This window comes from Phascolarctos cinereus, unplaced genomic scaffold, assembly GCF_003287225.1.
Source record: "Phascolarctos cinereus isolate Bilbo 61053 unplaced genomic scaffold, phaCin_HiC Scaffold_9;HRSCAF=440, whole genome shotgun sequence".
Classification (NCBI taxonomy): Eukaryota; Metazoa; Chordata; class Mammalia; order Diprotodontia; family Phascolarctidae; genus Phascolarctos; species Phascolarctos cinereus.
In genome coordinates, this window is record NW_027556402.1 from 27,687,856 (window position 1) to 27,705,945 (window position 18,090).

At 37.7% G+C, this 18,090-nt stretch overlaps 1 protein-coding gene across 1 annotated transcript in view; it reads left to right on the forward strand.

The window, feature by feature from the left end:
• Positions 1-18,090, forward strand: part of HELQ (helicase, POLQ like) — a 45,274-nt gene that overhangs the window by 7,575 nt on the left and 19,609 nt on the right. Inside the window, 8 exon segments of the mRNA XM_020988343.2 lie at positions 2,953-3,131; positions 5,184-5,384; positions 6,553-6,607; positions 6,610-6,624; positions 8,069-8,166; positions 10,841-10,939; positions 11,387-11,532; positions 16,062-16,301. Of these exon segments, the coding sequence (XP_020844002.1) occupies positions 2,953-3,131; positions 5,184-5,384; positions 6,553-6,607; positions 6,610-6,624; positions 8,069-8,166; positions 10,841-10,939; positions 11,387-11,532; positions 16,062-16,301 (1,033 nt within the window).

Sequence of the window (18,090 nt, forward strand, 5' to 3'; positions counted from 1 at the left end):
TGCCCAGGGCTATACAGTTACTAAGTGGTGGCCCATAGATTGATGGCCATACGTGACACACATAGGAGCTCATACATCTTTTTTTTTTTTTAAAGATAAGTGTGACCTGTGTAACAACTATATTACTCACATTTACCTTTGTGGTTTTAATTATAGTAGAAGTGTGTTAGTTAGCTCTGCTTATAAATTTACACATGTATAATTGCTATGTATTCTGTTTTGTCAAAAATATGTGCTGGAATTTTTTCTTCTTTTTTTGGGGGAATTTTTTCAAAAGGGAAGACTGTGAATTACTTTCTTAAAACTTTGCAAAGGGGCATTTTATTTTATTTTTAAATAATTTTATTTTACTTTAATTTATAATCCATCCTCCCCCAATTGAACAACAAACTGAATAAAATCCTCAGTATAAATATGCATAGTCCAGCAAAACAAATCCCCATATTGATAATGCGTGCCCCACAATGTATATATCTCACTATATTTTTATGTTTATCACCTCTAGGGCAAAAGGTGAGTGGAGTGTTTCATCTTAAGTATTTTAGACACCATAGTGAATTGATCAGGATTCGAAAATCTTTCAAAGTTGTCCTTCTCTATAATGTTGTTCTTTTTTAAAAATTTCTTAATTATTTTTAGTTTTCAACATTCGCTTCCATAAGCTTTTGAGTTTTTAATTTTCTCCCCCTCCCTCTCTACCTCCCTTTCCAAGACAGGGTGCAGTCTTCTATAGGCTCTACATATACATTCCTTTTAAATATATTTTCACATTAGCCGTGTTTTAAAAAAGAATTAGATCCTTGCATTGCTGAGAAGGGTTAAGTCTATCAATATTAGTCATTGTACAACATGGCTGTTACGGTGTACAACATTCTTTTGGTTCTGCTCACTTCACTCAGCATCAGACCATACAAGTCTTTCCAGGTTTTTCCAGAGTCAGTCTGTTCATCATTTCTTATAGCACAGCAGTATTCCATTACATTCATATACCACAGCTTGATCAGCCATTCTCCAATTGATGGGCATCTTCTCAATTTGATTTTCATTTCCCTGATCAGTAGTGATTTTGAGTATTTTTTCATATGATGGTAGATTAATTAATAAATAAAAATTAATTTTTAGTCTTTAACATTCACTTTCATAAGATTTTGAGTTTTAAATTTTCTCTTTCTCTCCCTTCCCACCCCCCTCCCCAAGATTGCGTGCAATCTGAATCAATTCTTTTTACATCTTGAGTATGCAACCTTTTGTCACAGAAGTTTGCTGTAAAGATTTTTTTTCTCATTCTCCAGTCAGTTTCCCTTCTTATTTTAAATACTACTAATAATAGCATTTATATGACATTTTTAAGGTTTGCAAAACACTTTACATTTATTAACTCATTTGATATTAGATACTAGATTTGTTTTTACAAAAATTTTAATTGTATATAATAAAAATTGTTTAATCTTGCCTAATTCTCTCTTATCACTTGTTTAGTTGTGAATCTGTTCCCCTGTCCATATGAACCAATTTTCAAAGACTTGCCGAGTCTTTAATTTTAGAATCTAGTAATTTCTGTGAGTGCGCTAAGTGGCAGAATGCTAAGTAAATAGTTTTCTGGAAAATGAATTTCTGAATTCCTTCTTACTTCTCAGACTTCCTGAAAAAGACTAATCTACTTAGTGGCTAGGGCTCATTTACAACACATATTTATATGCTATTTTTCATTAAACTAGAGGATTCTTAAGCCTTTTATTTCTTTTGCCACTTCATAGCATTTTATATTATTGAAAATTCTGGGGAATTGATTTTTATGATTTTTTTTCCATTTGAAAACTTAAGTTATGTTTAGTTTGTATAATTTGTTTAAAAAAAGACCAACTGTCTAAAATCAGGCTCTGTATGAATAAATTTGACTGCCTATCTTAATAAAATGCTTGAATGATAGAATATTTTCCCAAAAATCCATTTTACTTCCTTGTAAGTATAATAATCCAAATGTTATAAAGTATTTCAAGTGGAAGTCCCATGGGGTTTGTTTTCATGAGTAGTTTGAGAGGTTGTTAGAACTTGAAGACAGACTTCAGAGATTGTGTAGTCCAAACCTCTTATTTTAAAGATGAGAAGAATGAGCCCAGTGGAAGTTCAGTGACAGCCAGGTAGTAGCAGATCTATGACCCAATCCAGGACTTTTGAGGGGGAAAGCTAATGAGGTCAGTTGTTTGGTTTTGTTTTGGGGTGGTTTTTTTTTTTTGGTGAGGCAGTTGGGGTTAAGTGACTTGCTCACAGTCACACAGCTAGCAAGTTTTGTGTCTGAGGCTGAATTTGAACTCAGATCCTCCTGACTCCAGAGCTGGTGCTCTATGAGCCACCTAGCTACCCTGCTAATAAGGTCAGTTTTGCATATGCTGAATGTAAGCTGTCTATGGGACATGCACTTTGAGATGTCTGGCATCAGACGGTTGGAGTTTCAAAACTGTAAACCAGAAGAGAGATTAGGGCTGGCTGGATAAACAGGTATGAGAATCTTTTGCATAGAGATAGTAATTGAATCCTTTGGAGCTAAGGAGATGACCATGTGGAATGAGACAGAGGGAGAAGAGAAGACGGCCCAGGTCAGTCTGAACTCAAGGCCTTGCTAGTTTGTTAAGGCCTGTTTTGACTTCCCTTCATGAATTTCTTGATGAGCCATCAGAGTGGAAGCTTCACACATAGTGGGTACTTAATAAATGTTTTTCAAATGACAAGAATAAATAGAGAGATAGAATTCAACCCAGCCGAGGTCAAATCAATTATTTGACTTAATAGCATGCTGTGTTGTATAACACGTTAATGAAAATTTACACAGTTTTTACTGACATAGAGTTATACTGGGTTTTGGTGGGTCTCCATTTTAAAAGAAACTTACTTTGTAATGGAACCAAGATACAGAAGAGAAAAGTGACTCCCTTCTCTTTTTACGTTCTGCAGATTGGCAGCATACTTGTTTAACATTGACCTGCTTGCAGCAGAGAAAGAATTTAATATATTCGCTGCCAACCAGTGGTGGAAAAACTCTCGTAGCGGAGATTTTAATGCTTCAAGAATTGCTTTGTAGGCAGAAGAACGTTTTGATGATTCTACCATATGTAGCTATTGTCCAAGAAAAGGTGGGATAATGTTTTTTCTTCTTGTTCGTTCGTATTTATTCCTATAGTAATGATAGAAATGAAGCTGATGTCATCCTCTGTATGTAATGTTTTCCTGACTGATAATCTGTCAAGATAAAATCGTCTTTTTTCCCCATTGTACAGAAGGCACCATGGAAAGGGAAGGTAGAGGGGAGTAGGGACTATGGGAGGGCTACAGGATGTGATGGTGGATGATCATCTTTATTCACCACCATCACTTGATCCTTCACTGATCATTGGGGGTCCTGCAAAATGAGTCTGCATGCCAGGTAACTGAAGATGAGTCACCTCAGCAGAAGGGTATGAGGGCCACTGGGTCCTTAAAGGGGGCGACTTTGACTTTTGTCAAAAACTGGTGGGGTAGAACCCAATTAAATTGACATCTGGTGCTGGGAGGTTGTAATTTCAGAGCAGGAAGGCACTTGAGAGGTCCAACCCTCTTTCCCTCTATCCTGCCATGGCTTAGCACCGTGTTTGCTTCTTGGTGCTTCATAAATATTTGTTGATTAATTTAACAAAGTCCCAGTCATCTCATGCTGGTTATTCTCTGTAGGTTATTGAGTCTTGATTTGTTGTTGTTTGTAAGAGGACCAATGACATCAGGAAGGTGATGTCTTGAGTTTCAAAAGAATTAGATTTAAGTGAGGCAGAGCTGCGCAAAATCATCAGTGTCACTCTCCCACAGTCATGGCGTCCAGTGGCAAGACACAGGTCAGGACAACTGGAGAGGGCCCCAGATGCAGTAGGAAGACCTTGGCCTTTTTAAGCTAAGGTTTTTCCCAGGTATCAGTTTGTCTGAGGCAATGCCCATTCAGTGATTCAGTGATTCAGTGATCTAAGGCTAAGCAAGAAATGAGGCAAAAGATAGACTGCTTATCCTACTAAAAAAAAAAAATTCAATCTGGGAGGGGAAGACCCTCAAGGTTTCTGGCCAGAACAGAAACAGTTGCCATTAGAACCCAAACAATGAGCAAGTGAGGCTTGGGCTGGGATCTGTTATTGACCAGTAGATGAGAGCTAGAGTTATTTGGATTTAAAGGCATGGTCAGATAGCTCCATTTGAATCCCAGTAGGCTTTATCAAAGCTTGGTTTTGAGAAATCACCTTGAGTAGACTTGAACTGGACTGCCTAACAGATAGAAATCAATTCTTTTTGTCCTTCCTAGGAATCCTCAAACTTCTGGTTTCAGATAAGCTTGGTCTCTATCTATCTATCTATCTATCTATCTATCTATCTATCTATCTATCTATCTATCTGTCCATTTATCCATTAGAGAAATAGTGTCCATTCCTGAGGACAGCACAGTCTGTCTTACTGGAGTAATAGCAATTACAGTGCAAAGAGTCCTAGAGGGAGACCATTTGGCACATCTGGATCCTTTGATTCAGGAGCCAGATCTTCTTAATTTCCCTTCTTCTAGAGACAGGAGGAGACAGTTAAACAATGCCTGAATTTATAGAAATTGGGCCAAAAGTTGGCCCAAGTTGTTTTTTACCCCTGTTCTCTACTTGTATTCTGGAATCAAATAGTCCCCTTAAACTTAAGGCCTCTTTGTTGTCAATGGGGCTGCTTGTTTGTGAATTGTTGCTAGGTAATTAGCATCTCCTTGAAATCCTTCGACCCAAGTGAAGACCAAAGCTCAGCCAGTGCACCCCAGTGGACCTCATCTGGTCTTTGGGGATTGGCCAGAGGACATTCTAATAGGGAGCCCTGGATTTAGAGTGAGGCTTGTTTGTTGCCGCTGGACCTTTTTCTAAGCCATTTTGTGAAGAATATGTCTAAATAACTTATTTTGGAAAGTCTTAAAGTCTCTTCTAAAATTCAGTATTTAAACTTTCTCTTAAAATGTACACCAAGTAGTTTCTTCCAAGTTTCTCTTTGTCTTGCAGAGACTTACCACGTTGATTTTTTGATGATGTTACCTGTCTTATTTCAGGTTAAGTTTCCACAAATTTTTGGTCTGTGTCTTAGTGAGACTATATATGAGCCCTTAGTTTTCTTAATTAACATTTTGAAACCTGTTGCTACAGATTTCAAGCTTGTCAAGTTTCGGAGTTGAGCTGGGTTTTCATGTTGAAGAATATGCTGGAAGTAAAGGGAGATTTCCTCCAATTAAAAGAAGAGGAAAAAAATCTTTGTATATTGCTACTATTGAAAAAGGACATGGTCTGATCAATTCATTAATTGAAGATGGAAGAATTAACGAATTGGGTCTAGTTGTCATAGATGAGGTTTGTTAATACTTTCCTAGTTTATTAGAAAGCATTGTTAGTAATTTTAAAAATGATTTCCTCACAGCTGTATATAGATCTCTCCAGACCACAACAAAAGAAATACCAAATTATATATATGTTTTTAATTTTTTTTTTTTTTTGCTTTTTTGGTGAGGCAGTCAGGGTTAAGTGACTTGCCCGGGGACACGCAGCTAGTAAGTGTTAAGTGTCTGAGGCTGGATTTGAACTCAGGTCCTCCTGACTCCAAGAGCAGAGCTCTATGCACTGCGCCACCTAGCTGCCCCTATGTCATATATTTTTAAGATGCCTTTATTCTTAATTCATAATCCTCTCTGTATTGGATTTGTACTGGTTACTTGCTGGACTTTATCTAAATTATTAAGAAAAGTTTTACTGATGCCTTTTTTTTAAATATCAAAGGCATTTCTTCTAACACTCCTTTCCCCTTCCCCCATCAGTGAATCTTGCATGTAACAAAGAACAAGTTAAGCCAACCCATCTAACACAGCGACCTCACCATGCAGTGTATGCAGTATTCCACACCTGTAGACGCCACCTCCAACAAGAGAAGAGTGGTGTGTTTTCTCCCGTTCTTTTTGGAGCAGAGTCGGACCTTCATTATTCAGTGATGGCCTTTGTTTTATTCTCTCAAGTTCTATAATTTATATAACTCTGCACATTGTTTTCCTAGTTCTGCTTACTTCGCTGTAGCAGATCATACAAGTCTTGTCATGTTCCTCTAAACCAGGGGTGGGGAACCTGTGGCCTCCAGGCCACATGTGGCCCTCTAGGTCCTTGAGTGCGGCCTTGAGGCTGCAGGTTCCCCACCCCTGCTCTAGCACAGTGATGTTCCATCATGTGCACGTACTGCAGTTTGTTCAGCCACTTCCCAGTCTGTGGGCACATACTTTATTGTTAGTTCTTTCTTACCACAAAACCTGTTGCTATGAATATTTCACTAAAAAAAGTCATAGACTGAAAAGAATATAATAACAACTTCTGAGGAAAGATCCCCAAAGTCTAGTTGTCCCTAAAGTTTCTTAATTTCCCTCTGATAATGCACATACTGGAGTTTTAAATTAGGGCTATACATTCATTTTATGTAAATACTATAAAACCCCATTTTATCAGAAATACATTTAACACTTTTCTTTTTGCTTCAAAGTTGCACATGATTGGTGAAGGAAGCCGAGGAGCTATACTGGAAATTACCCTAGCAAAATTCTTTACACTAGCAGTAAGTATTTTGTGAATTGTGGTTGTTCTTTAAATGAATAGAAGATTGCATTAGAAATCAAGACATACACATACAGGAATCCCAGCCCTGTGTTCTTCTCTCGCCTTGCCCGCTTCTCATAGTCTGGCTTCTTTATCTCTTCCTCGCTGTCATCAAACCAAATTAGGCATTTATTTCAGTTACAGACTTTTGAAGACAACTCATTGTGTTCGTCACATCATATCTCACAGGCTTAGGAATCTTGACAAGGATTATGACCTGAATGTGAAACCATTAGGGGCGGGTCAGTGTTACAAAACTATAATAGGAAATCACATTTGGAAACATAGCAGCACTTCTTGCTTCACACTTAGCTTTCACAAATTCAATAACACACTTGGAAAATCACATAAAGCTAGTCATACTTAGATTCCTGTATGTGTTGTGTTCCTTTATTGTGGCATTAATGAGTTTTCACAACTTTAAAAGTTTGTTATTCTCTGAAGCTGTGTTTGCTGTACGTGAAAATTGCTTATGTTACAGTATCTAACAGAGGAAATCAAAGAAAATTAAGATTGATAGGCTGATTCTAAGGCCAAAGGAGTTAAAATCAAGCCATGCCACCTACCCTAGAAACAGGAAGTTAAAACCATTTTGCAATACACACATACATGCACACATAAACACATATATACACACAAATATACATATATAGTCAGATATACCTATTCTTCCATCATTAGTTTCTTGCCATTGCTATGGCCCTTTTATGCTTCCTTGTGGTGTTAATGAGATGCTCCGTGTTTGGACACTGTGCCTTCCAGAAGGGCGTGGCTACATAGAACCCTTCAGAGTGTGAAGGGAAATGCCTGGCGTCAATGTAGTCCTTCAGAGAGATGTTCTTGACCCATGTGACATCTGTGTTTCACTTGGCCAAGGAACTTGATGTCAGAGGGCCTTTGTCACTGTGGGCACTCTATGTCAGATTCAGTCATGTCAGTTCATGCTGTGCATGGGCTTGGGTTCATGGCTGCCTTTGCTCTACATACCATAACAGGAAAAGGCTACCGTTAATTAATTTACAAAGCTCTCTGAAACTATAAATGTAAAACACTGCAGTCCTTTAAGCTCTGTGTATCTGTTAAGTATTATTAATTTTATTCGTTGTAGCTGTAAATAATGTATGTTGCAATAACTGATTATAATGATGAGCCTGGAAAAAGTTAAATTATATTCCATATAATTTGCTTAAAAAAGCAGGAAATAGGAATACATTATGCGTAGTTTTTCATCAAAAGGAATATGTTCAAACCTCAATCTATATGATAGAAACATTCCAACATTTTGTTTCTTTCTTCAGGAATCAGCCACATGGTAGCACAGCATAGAATATCTCTTTAAACTCAGTTTTACAATTTTTCTAAACATACTGAGTAATGTTTTTTTCCCTCGATTTTTTTTTCAGAAACAACTCAAATCATTGGCATGAGTGCAACGTTAAGTAATGTTGAAGAACTACAAGAATTCCTGAAAGCAGAATATTATACTAGTAAATTTAGACCAGTATGTGTTTAAGGTTTTCATTTTATTAAACAAGACTATATTCATTTAGAGTTTGGCATATGTTATGATTTGAGTATTGGTAATATAGTAACGTATATAAAGGGAAAAGGGAGGCAACAAAGAATTGTCCCATTAGGAGCTATTCTCCTGTGGTCTTTACTCTGACATTGTCATATGTCCTCTCATTTCTATTCCAACACCATTGGATTATAAATTCAATCTTGAACCCTCACGTTGCTTGGGATCAGAATTTTCTATTGTGGTCATCACTGAAAGAGTCCCAGCTTCCTGGGAAGCTTCCCAGGAAGCTCCTTGCCTTTTAAGGTGGCCTTTTGTGAATTGGGCACTTCCTGTTTGAGGGCTCCCAGAAGAGAGGAAATGTCCTAGGAGCCCAAATAGGTTCCAACTACCTGTCAATGGAATCACCTTTATTTAATCCGGCCATGCTGATAGACATTTACAAGTATGATCAGAATGTCTGTTGAGGAATCTGCGGTTGGTATTATTTATTGATGTTTAGAAACTCCACAGTCAGTATAGGATTTTAGTCAAACCTCTGATTATGGAAACCAAAGATGTACTTGAGGAAGAGAGAATACTTATAGGTTCTTATTTTTAGTCACTTGTATGAAGTACTTTACCAGGAGGATGGAGGGGTGGGGAGGTAACATTTCAGTTACAATGTATGTACTTATTTTTACTCTGCTTTTCCTTTTAATTTTTTTTTGAGTGTTTTATGGGAGAAAACTAGTGCAGATGTATTTAGCTTGTCAGTGTGTGAAGAAAACAATATTTTGACATAAGCCTAGATAGTTGTAATGCATTTTCTAAAGTAAATTTAGACTTCATGTGGTTTTGAATTTAATTCTCTTACTTATCATCTTACATACATTTGAAGAAATTACTCAGACTTTTTTTAATTTTTATTTCAAAGCAATACTTAGTGCATATGCATGGTATCCCAAAAGTCTTATTGCAGTTTTACATTTTAGCAGCTAAAAATAGCACTTGCACTTTTGGGATAGGTTGTATTATGGTCTTTTCTCAAAACTTTCTCTAATATTAGTACCTGAAGGGTAAGAAGCTAGCTATTTTCATTATCTAAACAGATTCAAAAAATCTTATTCAAAATAAATGGGATTACATTTCCTACAGTATATTATTTTTGTATAAACGTGAGCATTATCAAATTTGACCATTTTCAGAAAACAGTTCATAATGATCCTATTGTTTACTGAAGATATTTTGTATTTATAAAAGTTTTTTGCCCACAAGTAATCCCATTAATTTAAAGAAATAAGTAAACAGTAAATAGCATACAAAAATACACATACACACACACACACACACACACCACACACGAAACAAAGTAATCCTAAATTTTGAGGGGAAAACTGAAAAAAGTTGCCGGAGTAATCTTAACGATCAGATCTGACCACATCACCACCCTACTCAAATTCCACTGACTCTTTGTTACCTTAAATGTAAAATTATTTATTCTGCATTTAAATCCCTTCACAACTGGGCCCATTACAGTCTTTTCGAGTTTCTTATACTTTACAGTCCTGAACTATACTATAGCTTCCCTATCCTGTCATCCAGCCACATCAGCCTGCTTACTGGTCCTCATACATGAGACTCCGTCTCTGAACTCCGCCTTTCCCTGGCTCTCTCCCCATATTGGAGTGCTGTTGCTTCTTGTCTTCATGAAGCTCTAGGCTTCCCTGGCCTCCTTCAAATCTCAATTCAGATCTGACCTTTTGCACGAGAGCTTTACTGGTCCCCTCCAATGCTAGTACCTTCCCTCTCAGATTGCCTGATATTTACGTGGTGTGTATCGTACATGGACATAGTCATTTATGTGCTCTGTTCCCTGTTAGACTGTGAGCACCTTGAGGATAGGGACAGTGTTTTTGCCTTTCTTTGTTTCCCCAGCCTTAGCATAACACATGACATATTGCAAATACTTAAGAAACACTTGTTAAATGAAGACTTTTTTTTAAGGATGGAGACAAATGAACTTTTGTATAAATAGTGGGGAAAGAGATAGTAGCAGATTAGGAGATGTTGAAGGTAAGGGGAAAAGAGTAAGACCGAGGTCCAACTACTAGTAGTAACAGGAGCCAAGGCGGCACTTTGGAGTATTAACTTTGGCAAGGAGAGACTCTGCCTCTTTACCAGAACCGAGAGCCTATGTCTACCTTCAGAGAGGTGATGAATTCTGAGTGCAAATTGAAGTATAATTTTTTTCGCTGTCTTTATTTTTCTTGCCTGTTTTTCTGTAATAAGACTAACATAGAAATGTTTTGCATGATTTCACACGGGTAATTGATATATTGCTTGCCTTCTCAATGGGTGCAGGAAGGGTTGGAGGGGAGAGCATTTGGAACTCAAAATTTTAACAAAATGAATGCTAAAATAAATAAATAATGAATTGAATTTTTAAAAAGAACATGGACCCTAGAAGATAAGACCTAAGGAGAGGTGAAGTTTGGCATGTACACTGTGGATAGTGTGATCACATTGATTAGTGATGAATAAAATGATGGCCATTTACCAGTGAGGCACATATGAGATTACGTGTTTACATATATATGTATATGTATTACATATACATACATACACACATATATGATTATATGTTATATTAATGTCTACACTTTTAAAATTCCAGATAGAGTTAAAAGAATATTTGAAAATAAATGATACTATCTATGAAGTTGACATCAAAGCAGAGAAAGGCTATACTTTTTCTCGTCTCCTTACATGCAAGGTAATGTTGATCATCAGAGATCTAACAGTGGATATTTATATTTTTAGTAAATTGTGAAATTGTGTGTTCTTTAATGCAGATGTTGATATAAAAAAAGTAAACTTGTCTGTGAAAATGTATTGAAGACTGCATTTTATTGTTAGTTTTAAAGAATGTTAAAATAGATATTCACTGAATTGGGTTTCAGAATTTTCAAAAGGTGTTGTTTTGAAATTAGTATTGGCTATTTTCTTTAATTCCTCTTGTGAAAAAGTCCATTTAGAAATAGTTTTTAAAAGAATTTAATTATGTCAAGTAGATTATAATTTAAGAGAAATGAAGGAATTTGTACACTGTATAGGTGTTTTTCTGTTTTATTAGCCTTCAGTTAACACAGATGGAAAAGATGAAAGAGTATGACAATGCTGATATTATTACTAACTAAGGCTGTTTTTTATTGTTTTGCAGTATTCTGATAATCTCAAAAAGATGGATCCTGATCATTTAGTTGCTTTGGTGACTGAAGTTATTCCACATTACTCCTGCTTGGTTTTTTGCCCCACTAAAAAAAACTGTGAAAATGTAGCAGATATGATATGCAAGTTTTTGAATGAGTATGTTAATATTTTTAAAAATATATTCCCATGTTATTTCTATCACAGATTATATCATTTTTATTTTGTGAGAATGCTTACCTTAGGAGTGAATGAAGAAGCTTTTATCAAGCATTACTATGTGCCAAACACTGAGAATATAAAATTAAAAGAAAAACAGTGCCTACCCTCAAAGAGCTTGCATTTTAATAGATATCAGCACATATTAACAACTGATAAGTTGACTAGGAAGGGAATTTTGTTTTGGAAAGTCAGTGTGATGAAGGTGAATGGAGCCTCAGAGTAGTGGATTAACATGCCCTTTCCAGTAGCAGTATCGAATTATTTATTTGATTATGGCTTTAGAACTGGACAGGGTAGGGTTGAGTTGGAGGGTAAGAGTGCAGCAGTGCTGCTGACTAGAAGATGGCCAGGTTGTAAGTGGAAGGATGGTTGTGGCCACATAAGTATTTGGGCCACGTGAGGTACTCTGATCTGAGAGCGCAGTGGCTGGACAGAAGGTAGATGAGATATAAGGGTTAAATCCTATCTGTACATCCTGTATTTCTGCCTTAAGCATCATACTTTATAACTGGAAAAACTTTAATAATTTGCTTTTTTATCATCTGCCATAAAAGTCCCACTCCATTGTCTAATTGTGGTATAGAGATAACCCTGAGTTCTTTTAATTTTTGGGGGCAGTTGGGGTTAAGTGACTTGCCCAGGGTCACACAGCTAGAAGTGTCAATGTTTGGTCTGAGGCCAGATCTGAACCCAGGTCCTCCTGACTTCAGGGCCAGTGCTCTATCTGCTGCACCACCTCGCTGCCCCCATGAGCCTGAATTCTTAAAGGTTGTGTCAGCTAAGCGTGTTTACCAGAAGGTTCTAGCAAGGTGGGAAGTCTCTGAGTATGGGCCTGACAAAGCAACTGGGCCAGTGAATAAACTGTATTTCAGAGGGCATCCTCACCAGGCAGTGAGTAATTTTTTCAGCTTTTGAAACTGTGTCATTGAGGAGCGTGCCAGGATCATTGAAATCATGAATATTTGAAGTGCTGAAGGAAGTATTTCTGCGCTCATGTGAAAGTCACTGAGGGGCACAAAGAACACAAGACTTGGTTACTGAAGAGTGAAAATAACTACAATTGATCCTAGCTAACGCGCAATTGAAAATACATCAGTATACATGCATGTTAAGTGATTTTCATGGACATTATATGTGTGGCTGTAGTATCTATGAAAATGACCAGTCACGACGTCAGCAAGCATTTATTAAAGGGAGAGGAAGATGTAAGAAGAATGGAAAAGTAGGAGGGAACCAGGTTATGAAGTACTTTGAATGCTAAAAAGAGTTTCATATTTGATCCAGATGAAGGGAGCCACTGGAAATATTGAGTAGAAGGGTAGCGTAGACCTGCAGTTAAGAAGATTGCTTTGACAGCTGATTGGAAGAGGAACGGAAGTGGGCGGGTTCGTGTCAGGCAGACCCGCTCTCAGGCTGCTGCAGAAGTCCAGGGAGAAGTGATGAGGGCCTGAACCAGAGAGTGGCTCTGTCAGAGAGAGAAGGGAGTGAGAATGAGATGTGTTACTACGACAGAATATACAGGCTTTTGTAACTGACTGGCTGTGGGAAATGAGAATGAGGTGTTAAAGATGACACCTGCCTGGCAGATGGGGAGGATGGGTGCTACCTTTGATTGTAAAAGTGAAGCTGGGAAGAGGGGAGGATTTGGGGGGGGGGGATAGAATAAGTTCAGTTCTGGACATGTTGAGTTTAAGATGGACATCCAGTCCTAGATGTCCAGTAGTCAAATCAAGGCAGCGAGTATTTATTAAGCACCTACTAATAGGAGAGACAGCCTACAAACAACTATGTACAAACAGGTTTAATTGAATAGGATTATAATAATATGTTAATATTAGCATATTATATTAATGTTGTTTATATGTTGTTATTATAAAGTGACATGGCAGTGTTTGGTGGCTCAGAGGTAGGAGAAGTAGGGGTGAGGTTATGAGGGGATTTAAAGCCAAACAGGGTTTTATATTTGATCCTAGATGTGATAGGGAGGTGCTCGAGTTTATTGAAAATGGCCATGGTCAGATATGGATTTGGGGGTTAGGGCCAGAGAAGTGGATCTGAGAATCATCAACATAGAGATAATAATTGAATCCTTGGGAGCTGATGAGATCAACAAGTAGAACGTATGAAGGGGAAAGCAGAGAGGGCCTAGGATAGAGCCTTGGGAGTCACTCGTCCCCCTGGAGGCAGATACAGCAAAGGAAACCAAGAAGGAGCTGTCCAACAGGTAGGAGAGAACCAGTAGGAGGAAGTGTCATGAAAACCTAAAGAGAAGAGAAGATCAAAGAGAAGGAGGGTGATCAGCAGTACCAAGTGGTTGCAGAGAGTTCAAGAGGAATGAGGATTGAGAAGAGAACGTTCGATTTGCCAGTTAATGTTGAAGAGGGCAATTTCAGTTGATTCAGGAGGTCAGAAGAGAATCTTGGGGTTGTTTTAAAGCAGTAGGGAAAGAATTGACAGGAAGATATTGAACAGAGAGGAGATGATCGAGGACACAATCTGCTGGAAAAAATGGAGGGGATGGGGTCAAGTCCCCATATAGGAGAAGGGTCACTTCTTTGTTTGAGACTGTGGGAGAAGAAGATGGCCTAAATCTTTTCAATAAAGTAAGAGCAAAGTCCTCTGCTGAGAGAGGAGAGGAAGGGAAGGTTTGGGGAACTTCATTCAGGAATGATCCAAAGATTTGGAATAGCTTCTCTGGAGAATGATAGAGAATCATTCAGGGAGGAATAAAAGGACTGCCGTACTGTCTCAAGGTCCCAGTTGAGTTTGGATAACATGAATTTGTAAAGTACCAGTCAGTGTTTTGTGAGATTTCCTCCAGCTTCGTTCAGCACTTGTAGACTAGGAGCAGAGGAAGTGGATAGCGGGAGTAATCCGGGTTTGAGTATGTCAAGAGAAGAGCAGTGCTAAGAGAAAGGAAGAAGCCGTTCATGAGCAGGGGTAAGGGCAGAGTTGAAATGACAGACTATTAACCTAAGGTTGGAGAAAGTTGAGATTGGTCAGAGTAGAATTAATGACCTGAGAAATTATAAGGGATGGAAGGAATGTGGAAGTCTTAATAAGAGTGAACAGGTGTGTAGGAGGGATGACACCTCAGGAGAGGTGAAATCAGGTGATTGTGATCAGATAGAGTAATGTCCGCGTTTCTGATTAGGGAAGTGGAACGTTTGCGTTAAGGCCGACATCTGGTCCATGACCATCCATATGGGTGGTTGAGGTGTAGTAAAGATACAGCACGTAAAGATGTCGAGGAGATGGGAAACGAGGAAGTTTAAGGGAGCATCTGCGCATATATCAAAATCTTCTAGTACGGGAGTTAAAAAAAGAAGATGGCGAGCCAGGTGAACTCCTGGAGAAAGGAAGAAGAGTGACCTGGAAGTCATTGTACTACAGCTATCCTAATTTTGATTGCATAGATACCTTTCTTAACCTGGATTTCATATAGGGCAAATGGAGCAGTGTTCTTTTAATCCATGCCACTTAAGTTGAGTAATAGTCCATTTTCTCTTTTGAGCTTAGTGCCCTTCCTATGCTTTTTGCCTTTTGAGTATCATAGTAGTCCATATTGTAAGGTGGCTTCAGCATCTGTCTGGCTTCTCTCTTTACAGGCCACCATACTCTTTCATTATGTCATAACTTGTTATTGGGAAAGAGGAGAGAATTTACTGTGTGCAAATTGTGAAAATGTACTGATAAGTGTGCCTTTATCATAACACTGATTAAGAACATCCTGTGCCTTCAGATGTACATGTGGTTGTAGATGATACATACAAGTGTCAGGAAGTGTTGTGTTTTGGGGTCTTTGCTTGTGGTGACTGGTGCTCAGGGGCAGTGGCTTTGACACAAAGAAGAGAAGTTTAACTTTGTTTTTTGCTCCCTTCTGGAGTAGAGAGGCGGGAGGGTAGTCTGTGTAGTCATCTAGTCTGTATGACATAGTATATGATTCTAAAATATATGTGTATTCATTTATTTTGGAATGTTTGTGGTAACATCTTAAGCAAAATACCACTATGTGAAGATTTAAGATTTGATAAAGCTGTATCAATAATGCCCAAAAAACTACTATCATCACTAGAAGTCAGATTCTGTCCCTCTCACTGCCTGTGTGGCCTCGGCCAGATCGCGTGACCTTTCTGGTCCTCCCTTTCTTCATCTGTGAAATGAGAGGGTTGGACCACGTTGAGATCCCTTTCAACCCTAAGTCTTTGATCAGAACTAGGTTTCTAAAAAACACTTTGCATTTGTCCGTCAGTCAGTCAGTCAGTAGACACATAGTAAGTGCCTGCTTTGTGGTAGGCGCTGGGCTGAGTGCCAGAAAGCAGAAGATCAAGACTGCAGGACCTCGTGGTCAAATGGCTAGATCATCATTCAGCTGTTTTCCCTGGCTCGGATGAAAGTGTGTGTAGTAGAAGAGATGGTGCCTGGTGAAATCAAAGTTTTACGTTTCTAACAGATTTTTTTTGTAGGGACTATCTAAAACACAGGGAAAAAGAAAAATGTGATTTCCTTAAAAACTTGAAGAATGTCAGTAATGGCAGCCTGTGTCCTGTTCTCAAGCGCACCATTCCCTTTGGAGTTGCTTATCACCACAGTGGTCTCACTAATGATGAAAGGAAAATTTTAGAGGAAGCTTATTCCACCGGGGTCCTTTGCCTTCTGACTTGCACTTCGACCTTAGCGGCTGGAGTGAACCTACCAGCACGAAGGTTAGTGAAAGTGTTTGTTGACTAGTCTTTTCTAGGTGGTGTCTTTTATATATGTGATTTAATATTAAAATACAATATTTTTTTGACTTGATCATTTGTTGAAGTAAACTTAAGATATAATATTTAACTAAAATGAAGGCTCATACTTAAAATTTTTTACAATCCATTTTATTTATAGTATTTGTACATTGCCTACATTTCCCACTTAACCTTTTCCTATTACTTTCCCCTATTACTCCTAGAGAACCATCCTTTATAATTCCGAAATAAAAGGAAAAAAGCAGCTCAGCTAAAGTAACAAACATTGGAAAAAAATCTGACATTGTATCTAATGTTCCATACCCACATGCTCTCACTTCTGCAGAGAAAGACTGAGAGATATTTTCTGATCCCACTTCTTTTGAGGAAAGCGTGGTCATCGTAATTTCAGAGTATTTAGTTTCTATTCTTTTGTTCAGAGGTGTCAAACTCAGCCTACAAAACTCCCAATTAAAATGTATTTGGGAATGTTTTAAAAAAAATAAAAATACAACATAAATAATGTTAGTTTGTGGTTTTTTAAGTCAGTATGCAGGATTATCTGTTTCAGTGGTTTGACTCCCCTGCTTTTGTTGTTCATTCCATTTTCATTGTTATTGTATGCATTGTTTTCCTGATTTTACGTACTTTATATTAGTTTTTTGAAGAATATAATCTTCCATTACGTTTATGTGCTAGTTTATTTAGCCATTCCCCAATCAGTGGATATATTTCCTGTTTCCTGTTCTTTGTTTCCTGTTCTTTGCCACCATAAAAAAATACTGTTATAAATATTTTGGTTGTCTTCTTTGTCATTGACCTTTTGGAGGTTATATCTCTTTCGTGGAATCTCTAGGTCCAAAGATATAGAGATTTTAGTCACAATTTTTGTAGAGTTCCAAATTGTTTTCCAGAATGAGTGGACTAGTTTGTAGTTCTACTAGTAACATAAGCCTTTTCTTCTACAACCCTGCTAACATTGGCTGTTCCCAGATTTGCCAGTTTGTTGGATTGGATTCGAGGTAAAACATCAGAGTTATTTGATTTGCATTTTTTTAATGCATCAAAAGAAAAAAATTATATAATGCTCTTTTCAAACCTTAAAGTACTGTATGAATGCTGATTATTAGGGCTAAGTATAGGGATTTCAATCTGTCTTTCCATTGGCAGAGGGAAGGGAGCTTCTAGTGAAGTAACTCATTCTATCAGTGCAGGTTGGCACCATCTCTGCAACTTAATAGTCTTAGAGAGTTGCCTACGGCACCGAGTGGTTAAATAGCTTTGTCTAGGGACCCATAGCCACTATATGTCAGAGACAGTACTTGAACCCAGGTCTTCCAAAGCTCTGAGTTCAAGTCCCACCCCTGACACTTAACAGCTGTGTGACCTTCTATTCTAGAATCGGTGCTGACCTGCATTAGTAGAGGAAGTTTACTCATCATTCCCTAGACCACTGAAATCATAGGTCTCGTACCTAAAATTCATTATTAGTGATTTGGAGCATAATTATGTTTATTAATGGTTTGCAGTTCTTTTTTGGAGAATAATTTATTCATATTCTTTGACCACTTATTTAAAGGAGAGTATTTTTTATTTACATATTGCTGTTGGTTGTCTATACATCTTTTATATCATACCATTATCAGAGATATTTAATATGAAGATTTTCCCCAGTCATCTACTTTCTTTCACTTAGTTTCATTAATTTTGTTCATATATAAAAAGCCTTTTAATTTCATGGAATGCAATGATCTGTTTCATTTTTTATAAT